This window comes from Bos indicus, chromosome 7 (assembly GCF_029378745.1).
Source record: "Bos indicus isolate NIAB-ARS_2022 breed Sahiwal x Tharparkar chromosome 7, NIAB-ARS_B.indTharparkar_mat_pri_1.0, whole genome shotgun sequence".
NCBI classification, from domain to species: domain Eukaryota; kingdom Metazoa; phylum Chordata; class Mammalia; order Artiodactyla; family Bovidae; genus Bos; species Bos indicus.
The window spans coordinates 52,834,625-52,852,799 of record NC_091766.1 but is presented as its reverse complement, the minus strand read 5'-3'; the positions used below and the strand labels follow the sequence as shown (position 1 = coordinate 52,852,799).

Sequence of the window (18,175 nt, the reverse complement as noted above, 5' to 3'; positions counted from 1 at the left end):
TGAAAACTGAAATCAAGAAGTAATATCTTATGGTTTTTACCTTCACAAATAATAACAAAACAGCAAAAGAAAGAGCTAAGAAACAGGCAAAAGTAAGCAGGAGACTGCTGTCTTTGGTAACAAGCCTGTAATATCTGATTCTAACCTATATGTAAGAATAACTGTATGTAAGATACGAAAACAAAATATTTAGGTTGGTGCAAATGTAACTGCAGGGCTATATTCTTGCCTGGAAAAACCTATGGACAAGGGAGCCTGGTGTGCTACAATCCACAGGGTCACAAAGAACTAGACACAACTGAGCACATACACACAAACGTAATTGCAGGTTGGGACTGTAGGAATTTTAAATTATTGTAACCAAGTTCTATATAGTTATATGTCATTATAACTATGACAAACCTAGACAGCATATTAAAAAGCAGAGACATTACTTTGCCAACAAAGATCCATCTAATCAAAGCTATGGTTTTTCCAGTAGTCATGTATGGATGTGAGAGTTGGACTATAAAGAAAGCTGAGCGCTGCAGAATTGATGCTTTTGAACTGTGGTGTTGGAGAAGACTCTTGAGAGTCCCTTGGACTGCAAGGAGATCAAACCAGTCAATCCTAAAGGAAATCAGTCCTGAATATTCATTGGAAGGACTAATGCTGAAGCCAAAACTCCAATACTTTGGCCACCTGATGTGAAGAACTGACTCACTGGAAAAGACCCTGATGCTGAGAAAGACTGAAGGCAGGAGAAGAAGGGGATGACAGAGGATGAGATGGTTGGATGGTATCACCAACTCAATGGACATGAGTTTGAGCAAGCCGGGAGTTGGTGATGGACAGGGAAGCCTGGCATTCGGCAGTCCACGGGGTCATAAAGAGTTGGACATGACTGAGCGACTGAACTGAACTGATAACTAAGTTCAAACACACCTTTATTAATCAAAATAGGAACCATTATAATCAGCACATTTTTGTCAACGAAAAATAAGTTTGTTTATTCATGTAGCATAAAAATCTGTGCTTTGGGATTTGGCAAACTCTCGGAATGCATTTTCTACCTCCTGCTGTTTGTAGAAGCATTTTTCTCTGCAAAAAAGTTGTCAAGATGCTTGAAGAAGTGGTAGTCAGCTGACAAGAGGTCAGGTGAATATGGCAGATGAGGCAAAATTTCATAGCCCAATTCATTCATTAGGAGCATTGGCTGTGTGACATGCAGTCAGGCGTTGTCATGCGGTAAAACTGGGCCCTTACTGGGCCCAGCATCTGTTGACCAATGCTGGTTGCAGGCATTGTACTTTTTGGGGCATTTCATCGATTTGCTAAGCATACTTCTCAGATGTAATCATTTTGCTGGGATTCAGAAAGCTATAATGGATCACACCAGCAGCAGACCACCAAATAGTGACCATGACCTTCTTGGGGTACAAGTTTGGCTTTGGGAAATGCTTTGAAACTTCTTCTAGGTCCGACCACTGAGCTGTTTATCACTGGTTGCATAAAATCCCTTTTTGTCACAAGTCACAATCTGATAGCGAAATGGTTTGCTGTTGTTGTGTACAATAAGAGAAGACAATACTTCAAAAGGACGATTTTTTTATTTGCAATCAGCTCATGAGGCACCCACTTATCAAGCTTTTTCACCTTCCCAATTGGCTTCAAACGTTGAAGAACCATAGAATGGTCAACACTGAGCTCTTCGGCAACTTCTCGTGTAGTTGAAAGAGGATCAGTTTCACTGCTTGCTCTCAGTTGGTCGTTGTCAACTTCCGATGGCTGGAAACTATGCTCCTCATCTTCAAGGCTCTCATCTCCTTTGCAAAACTTCTTGAACTACCACTGCACTGCACATTCATCATCAGTTTCTGGGTCAAACATGTTGCTGATGTTGTGAGTTGTCTCCAATACTTTATGACTCATTTTGAACTCAAATAAGAAAATAGCTCGAATTTGCATTTTGTCTAACATCATTTTCCTAGTCTAAAATAAATACAAAATAAACAGCAAGCAGTATCATTAGCAAAAAAATATAAAGTGCAAAATGTACATTAAAATGATTTATAACAATCACATTTAAGAATGTATTCCAATAACAGCAAAGTCCAACAATGCAAAATTACAATTACTTTTCTATCAACCTAATAAACAGAAAAAAGGTTTAAAATGTGGTTACAAAATGTGTCATGAAAGGGGAATCTAGTATTCATGGGAAACTAACCAGAGAGAGGGGAGGAACTCAAACTCCCCTTAGGACAGACTACCTAAACTGAGAGGGGCACTGGGAAGAAGGCAGCATTCCAGGTAGAGGAAGAGGAGGGTTCCTGGCCAGAAAAGGTGATAGGTGATTTTTCTAGCAAGTGAAACAAGTTCCCCAGGGAAACAACAAATCATGAGAGTCCATCTCTACCCGCTTCTCCCAAGTCCTGGTCTCCCCACCTACCTCTTACCCGTCCTTCAAGGCCAAGCTCAAGCTCCATCTTCTCAGAAGCTTCCTGCAAGTCTCTGGAAGAGATGATCTCTTCCATCTCAAAATGATGCCATTTATCCACTATCTTATTCTCTTAATTAATGTAATTAATATTACATACCATAATACATTCTCAGGGATTGAAGTCATTCAACAGGAATTTAATGAATAGTTACTATATACAAAAAACTGTGCTGGTCACTAAGAGTAAGGGAAGGATGAAAAGGAAGGAAAGAAAACAAAAAAAGCAGGAGTCTTCAGGTGCAATGAACACAGACTGTGGTTTCTAACATCATTCTCCAATAAAAGGAACCAGGGTTCTTTGAAGAAACAGCTGATCCCAGGATGGTTCAGGAACTATACATGGTAAGTCTGGTGCCAAAAAGTTAAGAAGTGCTTTAAAAACCACAAAGATGGAGCTCTGTCAAAGGGATACAAGTACCAACTGAAGGAGATCCTAATGGCAAAAGCTAGAACAACCTAACAAAATAGTGCTGGCTTATAATTCAAATAACATTAATGAGCCCATACCAGTATTAATGAATAAATAAAGTAATGAAGAAGAGACAAATGTCCCATGCAGAAAAATTCCAAATAACTTAATGTAGACACATTACCCTCAATGAGGTGGTGGAACTTAACTCCCCAATCCTTAAGTATAAGCTGTACATAGTGAACACAGTGATTCCTTCCAAAAAGCACAGTACAAAAGGGGAGGGGGAAGGTGGAGTCATTTTATGTAGAGAGATTTGACAAACACTACTTTAACCAGGTGATCAAGGTCAACATCAACCATGATAAGTTGTTGATATTATGTTGACAGTATGCATTCTTGATATGATGTGATGAAAACAGCAGTTTACCTCTGTGTGGCTTCCTCCCCAAATCTAATCATGAGAAAAGCATCTAACAAATCCCAAAGAAAGGACATCCTACAAATAACTGACTAATACTTCTTAAAAATGTCAAGGTCATCAAAAACAAGGAAAACTTGAGAAACTGTCACAACCAAGAGAAGTCTATGGAGATATGACGACCTAATGTAATGTGGAATCTGTACAGACTCCTGAAACAGAAAAAAAGACATAGATAAAAATTGAAAATCTTAATAAAGTATGGACTTTAGTTAATAATTGGAGAAGGAAATGGCAGCCCATTCCAGTATTCTTGCCTGGAAAATCCCATGGACCGTGGAGACTGGTAGGTTACCATCCATGGGGTCGCAAAGAGTCGGACATGACTGAGCAACTTCACTTTCACTTACACTTAGTTAATAATAACATATCAATATTGGTTCATTGCTGCTGCTGCTGCTGCTAAGTCGCTTCAGTCGTATCCGACTCTGTGCAACCCCATAGACAGCAGCCCACCAGGCTCCCCTGTTCCTGGGATTCTCCAGGCAAGAACACTGAAGTGAGTTGCCATTTCCTTCTCCAATGCATGAAAGTGAAAAGTGAAAGTGAAGTCACTCAGTCGTGTCCGACTCTTAGCGACCCCATGGACTGCAGCATACTAGGCTCCTCCGTCCATGGGATTTTCCAGGCAAGAGTGCTGGAGTGGGGTGCCATTGCCTTCTCCAATTGGTTCATTAATTGTCAACAAATGTACCATACTAAAATGTTAGTGGGAAAACTGGGTCTGGTGTATACAGAAACTATACTACCTTCAATGTTTCTGAAAATCTAAAAATGTTACAAAAAGTAAAGTTTATTTAATATTTTTTTTTAAGGAAAGGAAAAAAGCCTAAAGAACACACCCCAAAGGTGCAAAGCAGTCAGGCCTCTGGGGAAAAGAATGGGAGGGAAGTCAAGCTTTCCTTTACAAGTTACTATTTGACTCTAGAATATGAAGAATGTATCTGTGTGCTATTCTGTAACAAGAAATGTGCAACGTTATTGCCACATTTAAGTACTGAATGACAAATAAAATGAAATTGTTATTAAACAGAAACCACTCCTTAAACCTTTGTACTTTATTTATTTGGCTGCATCAGGTCTTAGTTGCAGGAAGAAGTATCCTCGCTGCATTATGGGAGATCTTTCGTTGTAGCTAAGGGCTCTAGTTGTAGCCTGCAGGCTCAGGAATTTCGGTGTGCAGGCTAATCCTACAGCATGTAGGATCTTAGTTTCCCAACCAAGGATCCAACACGCGCCCCCGGAATTGAAAGGCAGATTCTCAACCACTGGACCACCAGGGAAGTCCCATCAACCTTTATGTTTCTATTCATAAACTATCCAATCTCCAGAAAGACCTCCAAATCACATTTAAGCCACTGATTAACTACCAACTGATAATACTGCAATACACAAATTTAAAAGAAAAACTGTCAAAGATTATACTAAACTGCTAGGGGAAAATATATAATACAGTAAGAAAATATTTCACTAGAAATGTTCTTAAATTTGATCAATACTGAGAGCTAGTATCTAAAACTTTAAATTGTGGTACTCAAAAAAAAAATGAGTCAGTCTAATTGTAACAGCAGGACGTGCAAAGTGAAGTCTGTTAACAGTTGGTGAAGGCAACAACATACACTATACATCTATCTACACAGCCATGAGAAGCAATTAATTACAATTGGACTGTGTAAAATTCAACAGATTCAATACATGATATTCACCAACTGCCTGGTATACTGGCAAAAGTAACCTGAGAATAAGGATGAGATCACCAAGTTGATTCTTTGCATCAATCTCTAATTAAAGTGTTAAAAGTTGTTTTATCTAAATGAGCATTATCCATTACTACAAGAATATGGTTCCACTAAACAGTTATACTGTTCAAAGATAATATAAGAATAAATTATTAAGAAACTGAAGTAATCATTTTAAAGCCCTAAGAACAAGTAAATCAGAGAATGGCACTTGAATTTCTCTAAGTCTTTCCTCTTTTAATTAGCAAAATACAATATTACTCTCATGGTAGGGTTATTTTATAATCTAATTTAATGTAGAGTAATGTTATATTGGTGATGTTCAGGATAATGTAATTTGAAGTTATATGCAGGGAAACCAATGGGTGGCATCAGTTTAGACAATGCCAGATTTTCCTAGAGTACTTCACCGAGAGTTAGATACAATGGAGAGTTGAAGATCTGCAGCTCCTGTCACTCACAAATCCTGGTTCTGCATTCATGACAAATTATACAAAAGTGCTTTCATGATGTACTTCCTCATGTGATAATATATGCTTAAAATATCATACCATTGCCTTTTAGAGTTACACACAGAAATATTTATGGATGAAATGACGTGATTTCTAGAATTTGCTACAAAATAATAGACAGTATAAATGAAAAAGTTAACTATTTGTTGATTGTTGAAGCTGAGTGATGGGTGCATAAGTTTTATTACACTAAATTTTTGTATATGCTTGAAATTTTACAAAGTAAAAAGTTGACAATATAAATAAATACTAACAAATTACTCTTAGAAGCAACCCAAGTGCTCATCAACTATTGGGTTAAGAAGACGTGAGATACAAACACACACACACACCCCCCACACCTTCTTAATATATACACACAACGGAATATTATTCCACCACAAAAAAGAATGCAATACTGCCATCTGCAGCAAGTAGGTGAACCTAGAGAATAATATGCTTAGTGAAGTCAGTCAGATAAAGACAAATACTGTATACCACTTACATGTGGAATCTGAAAAATAATAAAAAAGAATGTAAATGCCAACGAACAGACTCACAGATTTAGGAAACAAACTTGTAGTTACCAAAGGGGAAAGGGAAGCAACCACAAACTAGGGGTGTGAGATTAATAGATACAAACTACTATATGTAAAATAAATAAGCAACAAGAATATACATATACAGGGAATTATACTCATTATCTTGTAATAACCTATAATGGACTATAATCTGAGAAAATACCAAACCACTATGCTATACACCTTAAACTAACACAGTATTGTAAACCAATTACAATTTTAATAAAGAAAGAAATTACGCCTACAACTCAGTAACAAAAAGCAAACAATTAAAAAATTTGAATGTTTGAATTTGCCCAATTCAAAAATTGGCACAGGATCTGAATACACATCTCTCCAATATGTACAAATGGCCAAGAAGCACATAAAAGATGTTCAGTTTCACTGATCATTAGGGACATGCAAACCAAAATCATTATGAGATGCCACTTCACACCCAGGCTTTATCAAAAACAAAAACAAAACACAAACGGAAAGCATACGTGTTGATGAGGATGTGACAAAACTGGAATTCTTATGCATTGCTGGTGGGAATATAAAACAGTGCATTGCTATGGAAAACAGTATGGCAGTTTCTCAAATAATTAAAAATAGCAATACCATAGTGAAAGTGAAAGTCACTCAGTCGAGTCCGGCTCTTTGTGACCCCATGGACTGTACAGTCCATGGAATTCTCCAGGCCAGAATACTGGAGAGGGTAGCCTTTCCCTTCTCCAGGGGATCTTCCCAACCCAGGGATCGAACCCAGGTCTCCCGCGTTGCAGACAGATTCTTTACCATCTGAGCCACCAAGGAAGTCCAAGTAAAGTGGAGTGGTAACCTATCCCTTCTCCAGGGGACCTTCTTGAAGCAGGGAACAAACTGGGGTATCCTGCATTGCAGGTGGATTCTTTACCAGCCAAGCTACCAAGGAAGCAATACCATGTAATACCAACAATTCCACTTCTGCATATATATCTAAAAGAACTCAAAGCTTGGACTCTTTTGAAACTTATTTACCCATTATTCACAGCAGCATTATTCACAATGGCTAAAATGTATTGACAGATGAAATAAAATATAGTATACACATACAATGGATATTATTTAGCTTTAAAATGAAATGAAATTCTGACACATGACACAATGTGGATGGACCTTGAGGACATTATGCTAAGTGATATAAGCCCGTCACAAAAGGATAAATACTGTATTACTCCACCTATATGAGGTACTCAGAGTAATCAAATTCACTGATAGAAAGCAGAATGGTGGCTGTCAGGGGGTTGGGGAGGGGGAAATAAGACAGTTACTGTTTAAGGGGGTAAGGATTTTCTGGAAATGGATGCTGGTGAAATTAAGGCTGCACAACTAAGTGAGTATACGAAACAAAATAAAAATTAAAAAAAGAGCCACAGAGGCGCCATTCACTCCTTCCTCCAGAATCATGACATCATTTTACACTTGAACATGCAAAATGTTTGGCCTGCCCGAGATGAAATTCTTTCCCTCATTTCTCAAAACCTTCCTTCACGATCCTGAAAGAACGTACCCAAAGCCGATCTACAACGCCAGCAGACTACAATACAGACTTATTAGTGATGCCATAAGCAACTCACTTATTTAGCAGGCAGAGAGTCATCTAAAACAAACATTCTGCAGCCTGTTTTTAAGCAGATCCAGCAGTGTCATCATTGCCTACTTTCACTGGTTTTAAATCCAAATATCTCTAAACATATCAGGAAGTAAGTATTTGGGAAGATGCACGATATAGCCCACGATTTACTACAGTGAGGCAAACGCAGCTTGGAATGGATGAACAGGGTAAATGGCCTCAGAGAGGGCAGCACACAACAAGGTTTTCAACACTAGGCCTCCCTAGAGCTTTCTGAAAGCGCGTCAGAAGGTATGGCCACACAAGCTCATGTTTCAAATCGCAAAAAGAGAAAAAAATAAAGCCACAGGAAATTTATGAGCCCCAGCTATCTGTGTGGTCTGGGGTGATGCTAAATTCCAATTAGGGACATACTGCTCTACCAATCAAAAGACCATAAAGGCAAAACAATTGGTTGCAATTATGAATGAATCATAGTTTTCTCCTACATTTACTTCATTAGAAGACCAGCTCAATTTGACTAACCATATCAAATAGAAGTCAGAGGTCCCTTTGTGACACCCCAAAAGTACCATGCTATCAGGCTGCCTAGACAATTTAATAACATTCCATAATTCGAAAGCCTTTTAAATATGTATATTCTCTGACCAAGCATTTCCACCCACTAGAAATTTATACTAAGGAAATAGTTGAAGATGTATGTAAAAGAAACTTTAGTGATTGAAAAAAATTATAAACACCCTTAGAGACCAACAATAGGCAACTGATTAAATTACGGTCTAGCCATACAATTGCATGCTATGCAGATGTTAAAATATGAACCCATCTCATTATACAGCTATAGTGTCTGCCTTTCTACACACAGGTGCTCAATACACACACATGCAAACTTGAGAAGGCAAATGTGTTTCAGAACATGTGGGTATGTAAACACACATGTACACATATGCACAAAGTGTGTGAAAGTATCATCAGAGGCCCATAAAACTGCCATGTATGTACAAAGATGTGCCTGTGTACGTATGTATGGGTGTATAAGACAATACAAATGTATATGTATATATCTGCTAACGTACATGCTTATATTTGGGCCATAAGCCTGTGTTTAAGTAGTTGAGTGTGTATTTACCCTTGTAATCACTGCTTAGAAGCAGTGACCTTGAGCAAGTTACCGAGCCTCCAGAGAGTCTTGACTTCGTCATTTAACGTCATCTATACAACATCAAACACTGTCTCAAAGGGGTTCTGTGAGGATTAAGTGAAATAATGGATGTAAAGTACTTAGTACCATGACTGGCACAGAGTAAATGCTCAATCAATATTAACTTTCCTTATCTGGACACATACACTGATGTACCCTTGTGTATATTTACACAGCTGTAAGTACACAAAGATACACAAAATATTAACTTTGGTTATCTATAGGTGATAGGTTTTTGGTGTGGGGTTTTGGTTTTGGGGTGTTTTTTTTTTGGCTTTCGTATTTTGCGTATTTTCTAGGAATGTCAGTTCTTTTTTTCATTCTATTTTTGAAGATTTCTTCAAAACAATGATTTTTTTTTAAGTAAAAAAGATGGCCTGTCCTTAAGATACCTCAATTTTGCATATTTAAAGCTATTAACCACTACACCAAGAAATACGTAATTTTAATACTTCACCATTTTTTGCTTCTAGCAGTATGTCAACATTACCTAATAGCTCAAGAAGATGGCAGTAAAAAGAAAAGCCTCAGCTTTTTGCTTGTTTGCTTTATCCTAGGCAGGATGAAAGAATGAACTAGATCACAATATGCGATACATGTGACCTGTGAACACCTCGGTGACAGTTAAGTGATACCTGTCATTTGTATTTTACTAAAGCAGAGAGGAACCCAGGGCCTTGCCCAAGGTCATACAAAAAAGTACGTAGCCCAGGCTGTGAGAGAATTAAGGACTAGACTGCACTGCCACAATTTGAGCGTGCTTATGAAACCAAAAAGCTAAATTCTTAAAATTAGTCATATGAGGAGTCAGGCTGTAGGAGGGAGGAAATTACAACACTGAGCTGATGATAGCAAAAAAACCCAGCAACTGGCCCCACCAGGATTAATCTACATGTTTTAATCATATTGGTTTTCCTCACTTATAAAACATAAAACTGTAGATCATCTATGATAGGACATTTAATTTCATAAAAGCACAATTCCATTTATATGCAAATTAAACTGAAAGCATCTGAAAAAACTGCACGCAGATACCTGCGATTCCAGTCAACATCAGTTAGCCACCTGGATCAATTCCCACAATTACGATGCGTTAAATACCTCTAAAAACCCTGCAAAATGTCTCCCTCGAATTTCCGAGGGAAATCAGGCTACAGACAGGCGAGTAAAACAAGCAGCTTTTTTTCCCTAGGGCTTCAATTAAGAAATTATACCCGAGATAATAATCCACCCATCCCCTATACATATTCTCCCCAGCTATGCTATTCAATTTCTTTAAACGTCATTTCCAAGCTTGGAAAACACACAGCCGGGCACACGCCCTGCAGCCTGCAATGTTACGTAGTTCGACATTTTAGGGGCATCACTAGTTAAACATCGCGTTTTCCAAATCTATTGCGAACTGGGACTTGTCCCTCGTATCATTTTGTCTTTAAATGCAAGCGAGGGGAATGGGTTTTGACGAGCAGACTAGGCTCTGAAACCCTGAGTAATCGCATCTCACTGCGGAGAGCTGTCGGCAGCAGCAGCAGCGATTTTAATCTTCTCTCCACGTAATTTCCTTTACATTTCACGTTTTTGGCTTGGTGTTTTTTTTTTTTCCCCCTTTTCCAGTGACATCAAATTCAACGTGGAAAAAGGCAAACTGAATGCCCTCAGGTCAAAGCCTCCGGAGGGTGTCGGGTTCTGACTCGGCGACCCGCCCGCCGTGGGAAATGCGGAAAACACTGCAGGGCGGAGGTTTTTCCACCGTCCGACTCCCGCCCCGCGTCGCGGAGGGACGGTCCCGGCCCGCGGCCGCCTCGAATCCGAGCCCGGGGCCCGCCCGGCCGGCCCAGGCCCAGCGCGGCCTGGCAAGCCGCGGAGTCGAGTTGGCTACAGGCGGGGCCGGAGAGGAGGCCTTAAGCGGCCAGCGGGCAGGGCCGGGCCGGGGTCGGGGGTGGGGGTGGGGGGGCACTTGGGCGCTGCTCACCTGCTGGTACCGGTTGCCGCAGGCTGGCTCCACCGCCGCCAGAGCCGCCAACGCCAACGCCATGGCGCAGCCGGCTGCAGGGAAGGAGGGCGAGCGAGCGAGCTGAAGGGGCGCGGGCGCTGCGGCCTGGGGGCGTCGGGAGGCCGACTGGGACGCGCCTCGGGTGGGTCTCGGTGGCCGCCGCCGCTACCAGGCCAGCCGCTCTCCTCGGGTAGTGAGCGCCGCCGCCGCCGCTGAGGCTCAGACGCGGCCCCTGGGGAGGAGGCGGGGACAACGACGACGACGCTGCGCCGCCGCCCCGCCCCCGACTCGCGCAGCCCGGCCCGTCAGGCCCGGCCTCGCCCGGCGGTGCAGCTGCCAGCCGTGGGCTCCGCCCGTCGTTCCGCTCCCCGAGGCTGAGGCGTCGGAGTCGGTTCCTTCCAAAACAGGTTGCAGGTCACCGCAGAGAGGGCGACGCTGATGATGGGTGCCTGGTTCTAAGCACCAAGCTTTCTCTGCGTGCTACTTTGAACCCTCCTCACACACCCCAGACAGAAGCCACAGCCCCATTTTAGAGGTCGTTGGTGCCCAGGGAGATTGACAGTCTCCCACAGCAGCCATCTGACCCCTAGTATCTATCTGGCTGCAGTATCTCAGTTCTTATCCACTTCCTTCTTGTCTGCCATCCTCCGTAGACTAGTGGTCAGTTCACTACAGGGCAGAGGCTAAATCCGGTTCAATGACTGTGGAAAGCATGTGTATTTCACCTTTCTGTGTCTATAAATTGTTTTATTTGGAACACAGCCGCTCCAGTTTGTTTACTATGGCCTGCAAATCCTAAATTACTTATTATCTGGCCCTTTATCGAAAAAGTTTGCTGACCCTAAATCCTGGAAAACTTCTTGACCCCTGGGTGATCATAATAGCATCCCCTATTTTTATGTAGTCCTTTAGTGTTTTAACAGCCTCTGTGGATATAGACACGATGTTTTCTGAACCAAAGCTCTCTGAGGTGGTGTCATGAAAGGCAAAACTTCAAAGATACAGACTTGTGAAGAGCTTTCCAGGAGGAACATATATGCAAAGACGGTGAGGAAAGTGAGAGGTTGCCTTGTGGAAGAACGGAAAGGAGGCAGCAGAAGGGCCGTATAGGAGATACAGTTATTGATGTTTCACAGATGGGGGGAGTTATGCTTGAAGACATTAGATATTTTATGCAAGAACGCAGAGCTGGTAAGGGGTAAAGTTGGGTTATAAACTCATCAAGCTAGCTTTCTTAACCATTATCATACAATCAAATTATAAACTTTGAAAAGATGACACTATTTATCTTTGAAATATTTTGGTATCTCACATAGCATCTAGCACAGTATAGTTATTGATCCTGGAACAGGCATTTGAGGTCTGCTGTTTCTATCATATCCAGCCACCTGGATTGCTTCTACCCACATGGCCAACACAGAAAAATACTTGATCTCTGAAGCTTGTTGTTATTCCAATTTCTTCTTGATTGCCCTTCCAAGTTGGCAGTCTAGAGTTGGCACTACTATCACTATTGTTTTATCTTCCAATATTCAAATTTAGGTAACTACATGTTTTAAACCACAACTGTGTGTTTTGAGCCTACCCTGAGGTCTCTGTTTGTAGGAGCCAGTCATAATCAACAAAAATTCTGTATATTTCTTATCCTCACTTCCAATTCTGTGTGTGTGCGTGTGCACATGTGAGTTGTTTGTGTGCTCAGTCGTGTCTGACTCTTGCTACTCCCATGGAATGTAGCCCACCAGGCTCCTCTGTCCATGGGATTTACCAGGCCAACAATACTGGAGTGGGTTGCCATTCTCTTCTTCTGCAGGGGATCTTCCCAACCCAGGGATTGAACCTGCGTCTCTTGCGCCTCTTGCCAGTATCCAAACTCCAAGAAGTCAGTTCCTATTTCCAAGCACTGGTCTCACAAATTTTCACTGTGGGAGAGTGAAAAAATCCAGCAAAATGCCAATCTGAGTGTTTCCAAGTGGTCTGCTCCTTAGTCTGTCCCACAAATATTCTTTTTTATCTGGAAAAACAACTTTCAAATGTAATGATGTACAGTGAATCAATCCAAACATAATCCTACCTTGTGGTCTTATATAAGGGGGAAAAAAAGTCTAATTTGAAATTTAAAAAAAATCTCATCAATGGAAAGTAGAAATCCAGACTTCTTTGCCCAGATTTTCTAAATTTACATGTAAGAAGGAATAAAAAAAGAAGATGTCTGTGCTGAAACATATGGCTATTGGAACAACAGCTGCCATCTTCATGCGTGTCTGCAGCACTTTTGTGGCTTTTGTGGAAAAGAAGTTGCTGTCCTTCTCATCTATCTCTTTCCTAAATTACTTTCTCCTTCAACAGCTATTAATATATACTCCCTGCATGTGGACATACATATTTATCATAAGGTAAATACTGGGTTTTCTCACAGGAATATTTTCTCTCAAAAGAAAAAAAAAAGAGTTGATATTCAGCTTCCAATCTCCCTTTCCTACTCTTTTTCTCATATCCTGAACCAAGATGTTTTGTGTTAACCATTAAGATATTTTTTTTTTCCTCTGAGTTCCCCCAAAGCCCTTTGTGAGTAAACTGGGAACCCCCTGGAGATCCAGGGGTTAGGACTCAATGCTCTCACTGCCAAGGACCCAGGTTTGATCCCTGGAACTAAACTCCCATAAAAGGAGCACAGTGTGGCAAAAAAAAAAAGAAGAAGCCTTTTGTAAGTAAACTGAGGTGATGTGTGTTGATTCAATGGCTGGGTGAGCTGGGGAATTGAGAAATTGAGTCACCGCGGTAGAAGGTCTGCAGTTGGCAGGCAAACTGTACAGTGAAGGGAAAACTCTGAATTTCTGACTCACCGATCCATGCCTGCTGCCAGCCGAGCAGACAGAAAAGATAATCCAAGGCTGTAAAAATTGCACTCTTTGGCTTTATCTCGAGGTGTTGTCAAGAGAGTTTCCACACAGAAAGTTATTAATTTCATATTGCTGCACTTAGAAGCTTATTTCCCCACAGAATAGCAGTAATACTTTCCATGTGCAATACTTTTTATGTGAACTGCTGGCTCTGAATCATCCATCCTGAGAGAGAAAAGAAAGATTATGGACAAGTAAGAACACAGCTCATGTCTGTTTCCCTACCCCAGTTGGACAGGGAGGCCTGGTGTGCTGTGGTTCATGGGGTCGCAGAGTCGGACACGACTGAGCAACTGAACTGAACCCCAATTTGAACAAAAATTTCCACGATATAGTCTTCTGTCTTTCACCTGAGACCTGTCCAAGGCAGTACTGAGCTCAATGAGTAACCAAGAAGGGTTTGTTAAATTTTAAACAAAGTCTCACTGGTCTAATATCTCATTTCAGGCCTTGAATATCTCCAGTTAATCTTTTCAGGGCTCCAGCTGGACAATGCATTGCCATTTCTACTGACTTACTATTTCTTTTAATTCTCACTACATCACTATGAGTTTCCTTAAGGGCAAAGGTATTGTCTTGCTATTGCAAATAAAGAAATTATTCACTGATAATTACTACTGCTTGTGGAGCACCTCCTGGGTTTTGGACCTTTTCATACATCATCTCTGATGTATGAAACATCAACAATCATCAACATTCATAGCTAGATCAGATCAGATCAGATCAGTCGCTCAGTCGTGTCCGACTCTTTGCGATCCCATGAATCGCAGCACACCAGGCCTCCCTGTCCATCACCAAATCCTGGAATTCACCCAGACTCACATCCATCGAGTCAGTGATGCCATCCAGCCATCTGATCCTCTGTCGTCCCCTTCTCCTCCTGCCCCCAATCCCTCCCAACATCAGAGACTTTTCCAATGAGTCAACTCTTCGCATGAGGTGGCCAAAGTACTGGAGTTTCAGCTTTAGCATCATTCCTTCCAAAGAAATCCCAGGGCTGATCCCCTTCAGAATGGACTGGTTGGATCTCCTTGCAGTCCAAGGGACTCTCAAGAGTCTTCTCCAACACCACAGTTCAAAAGCATCAATTCTTCAGCGCTCAGCCTTCTTCACAGTCCAACTCTCACATCCATACATGACCACAGGAAAAACCATAGCCTTGACTAGACGGACCTTTGTTGGCAAAGTAATGTCTCTGCTTTTGAATATGCTATCCAGGTTGGTCATAACTTTCCTTCCAAGGGGTAAGCATCTTTTAATTTCATGGCTGCAGTCACCATCTGCAGTGATTTTGGAGCCCAGAAAAATAAAGTCTGACACTGTTTCCACTGTTTCCCCATCTATTTCCCATGAAGTGATGGGACCAGATGCCATGATCTTCGTTTTCTGAATGTTGAGCTTTAAGCCAACTTTTTCACTCTCCACTTTCACTTTCATCAAGAGGCTTTTGAGTTCCTCTTCACTTTCTGCCATAAGGGTGGTGTCATCTGCATATCTGAGGTTATTGATATTTCTCCCGGCAATCTTGATTCCAGCTTGTGTTTCTTCCAGTCCAGCGTTTCTCATGATGTACTCTGCATATAAGTTAAATAAACAGGGTGACAATATATAGCCTTGATGTACTCCTTTTCCTATTTGGAACCAGTCTGTTGTTCCATGTCCAGTTTTAACTGTTGCTGCCTGACCTGCATATAAATTTCTCAAGAGGCAGATCAGGCGGTCTGGTATTCTCATCTCTTTCAGAATTTTCCACAGTTTATTGTGATCCACACAGTCAAAGGCTTTGGCATAGTCAATAAAGCAGAAATCGATGTTTTTCTGGAACTCTCTTGCTTTTTCCATGATCCAGCGGATGTTGGCAATTTGATCTCTGCTTCCTCTGCCTTTTCTAAAACCAACTTGAACATCAGGAAGTTCACGGTTCACGTATTGCTGAAGCCTGGCTTGGAGAATTTTGAGCATTACTTTACTAGCATGTGAGATGAGTGCAATTGTGCGGTAGTTTGAGCGCTCTTTGGCATTGCCTTTCTTTGGGATTGGAATGAAAACGGACTTTTCCAGTCCTGTGGCCACTGCTGAGTTTTCCAAATTTGCTGGCATATTGAGTGCAGCACTTTCACAGCATCATCTTCCGGGATTTGAAATAGCTCACCTGGAATTCCATCACCTCCACTAGCTTTGTTCGTAGTGACGCTTTCTAAGGCCCACTTGACTTCACATTCCAGGATGTCTGGCTCTAGGTCAGTGATCACACCATGGTGATTATCAGGGTCGTGAAGATCTTTTTTGTACAGTTCTTCTGTGTATTCTTGCCACCTCTTCTTAATATCTTCTGCTTCTGTTAGGTCCATAACCCTCAGCAAATGAAGAGATTTAAGAAATGTACATCACTTGCTCAGCTAAGGTGTTGTGGAACCAAAATGCAAACTGAGGTCTGTCTGACAACTAAACTTGAGCACTGCTCTGTGTGTGGAGGGAAATACAGGACCCAGAAGAACCTTGGAGTCTTCACAATGAGATAGAGAGGGTAGGAAACACATATTCAAGACATATTTTTAAATATAAAAATCTCAAGTTGTGTTGGCCTATATTAAACAATGCCAAGAGTTGGGGAAGAGAAGTGTGTAACCAGGTGTGATAATAAGGTAAGGATTGAGGAGAAAGGTTTTGGAATGAGAATAAGGAATGAGAATAAGGATTAGTCATGATGGGAAGAGGGAAAGGCATAGCAAGTCATGAATATGCTAATACAAAAGCTTAGGAACAGGAGTACACAAAATAATAGTAATATGGGCTAATAAATATTTGGGGCTTTGTGACAAGTTTTCTGTCACAGCTACTCCACTTTGCCATTGTATCATGAACACAGTCATAGACAATACTGGACAAATTGGTGTGGCTACATTCCAATAAAGCTTTGTTGACGGACATCGAAATTTGAATTTCTTATTATTTTCACATGAAATACAAGATATTCTTCTTTTGCTTTTTTTCAACTATTTAAAAATGTAAAACCTATTCTTAATGCAAGTCATATAAAAGCAGGTGGTGGACTGGATTTAACAATCAGGCAGTTGTCCAATCCCTAGCTTACAGTAGAACAAAAAAAAGTTTCTGTGCTAAGAACTTGAGTAGGAAGTTTAAATCACAGAGTAATGCAGAAGACCTAATGGGGAAGAAAGGGAAAGAGTGAAGAGGATGGGAATTCATAAAAAGCTTTTAAAAAGTAAATGTCTTATGCAAAAAAGTAAGTCAGAAGAAAAGGGTTAGTCAAGTAGGAATCTAACATGAGATATACTCCTGATTCCTTAGTTTACCTTCCGGCCACTAGAATGCAACTGGTTGATTCATTCAACAAATATTAATTTAGCACTAATATGGGCAACTACTGAGGCTTTCTGCCTAGAACTTGAAACTATAAAAGAATAGTTTTTAATTTATTCTCTAAAATGATATTAAGAAATGCTGCTGCTGCTGCTTCTAAGTCGTTTCAATCGTGTCCTACTCTGCGCGACCCCACAGACAGCAGCCCACTAGACTCCTCTGTCCCTGGGATTCTCCAGACAAGAATACCTAAGTGGGTTGCCATTTCCTTCTCCAATACCTGAAAGTGAAAAGTGAAAGTGAAGGTGCTCAGTCGTGTCCAACTCTTAGCAACCCCATGGACCCGTAGCCTACCAGGCTTCTCCATCCCTGGGATTCTCCAGGCAAGAATACTGGCATGGGTTGCCATTTCCTTTTCCATAAGAAATGCTAAGAGTGGTTATTTACTTATTTTAGTTAACAGCTAATAAGTTTTGGTATGTTCTGGCTTTATTTTCGTTCATCTCTAAGGATTTTCTAATTTCTCTTGTGATTTCTTGGACTCATTGGTTACTTAGAAATGTGTGGTTTAATTCCTTATAATTGTGCATTTCCCAAATTTCTTTCTGTTATTGATTGCTGATTTCACTCCACTGTAGTTGAAGAATATACTTTACCTTATTTCTGTCCTTTTAAATGTATTGAGATTTGCTTAATGCTGTGGCACATGGTCTATCCTGGAGAATGTCCCATGTTTATTTGAATGTATATTCTGCTGGTGGTGGGGGGAGTGTTCTACAGGTGTCAGGTCTAGTTGGCTTACAGTTAATTCAGACCCTCTATTTCCATGTTAATCTTCTGCCTAGTTGTTCTAGCTATTATTAGAAGTGGATTACTGAAGTTTTCAAATATTATTGCTGAATTGTCTCTCTTTTCAGTTGTGTCAGTTTTGCTTCGTATATTTTAGTGCCTTATTGTTAGGTACATAAATATTTACA

General features: G+C 40.8%; 1 protein-coding gene across 1 annotated transcript in view; it reads right to left on the bottom strand.

Annotated features, from left to right (window-relative positions):
- NDFIP1 (Nedd4 family interacting protein 1) overlaps positions 1-11,204 on the bottom strand; it is a 51,052-nt gene extending 39,848 nt beyond the window's left edge. The window contains exon 1 of the mRNA XM_070792119.1: positions 10,951-11,204. Within this exon, the coding sequence (XP_070648220.1) occupies positions 10,951-11,013 (63 nt within the window). The 5' untranslated portion in view covers positions 11,014-11,204. The remainder of the gene's footprint in view (positions 1-10,950) is intronic.
- Positions 11,205-18,175: the final 6,971 nt, after the last annotated feature.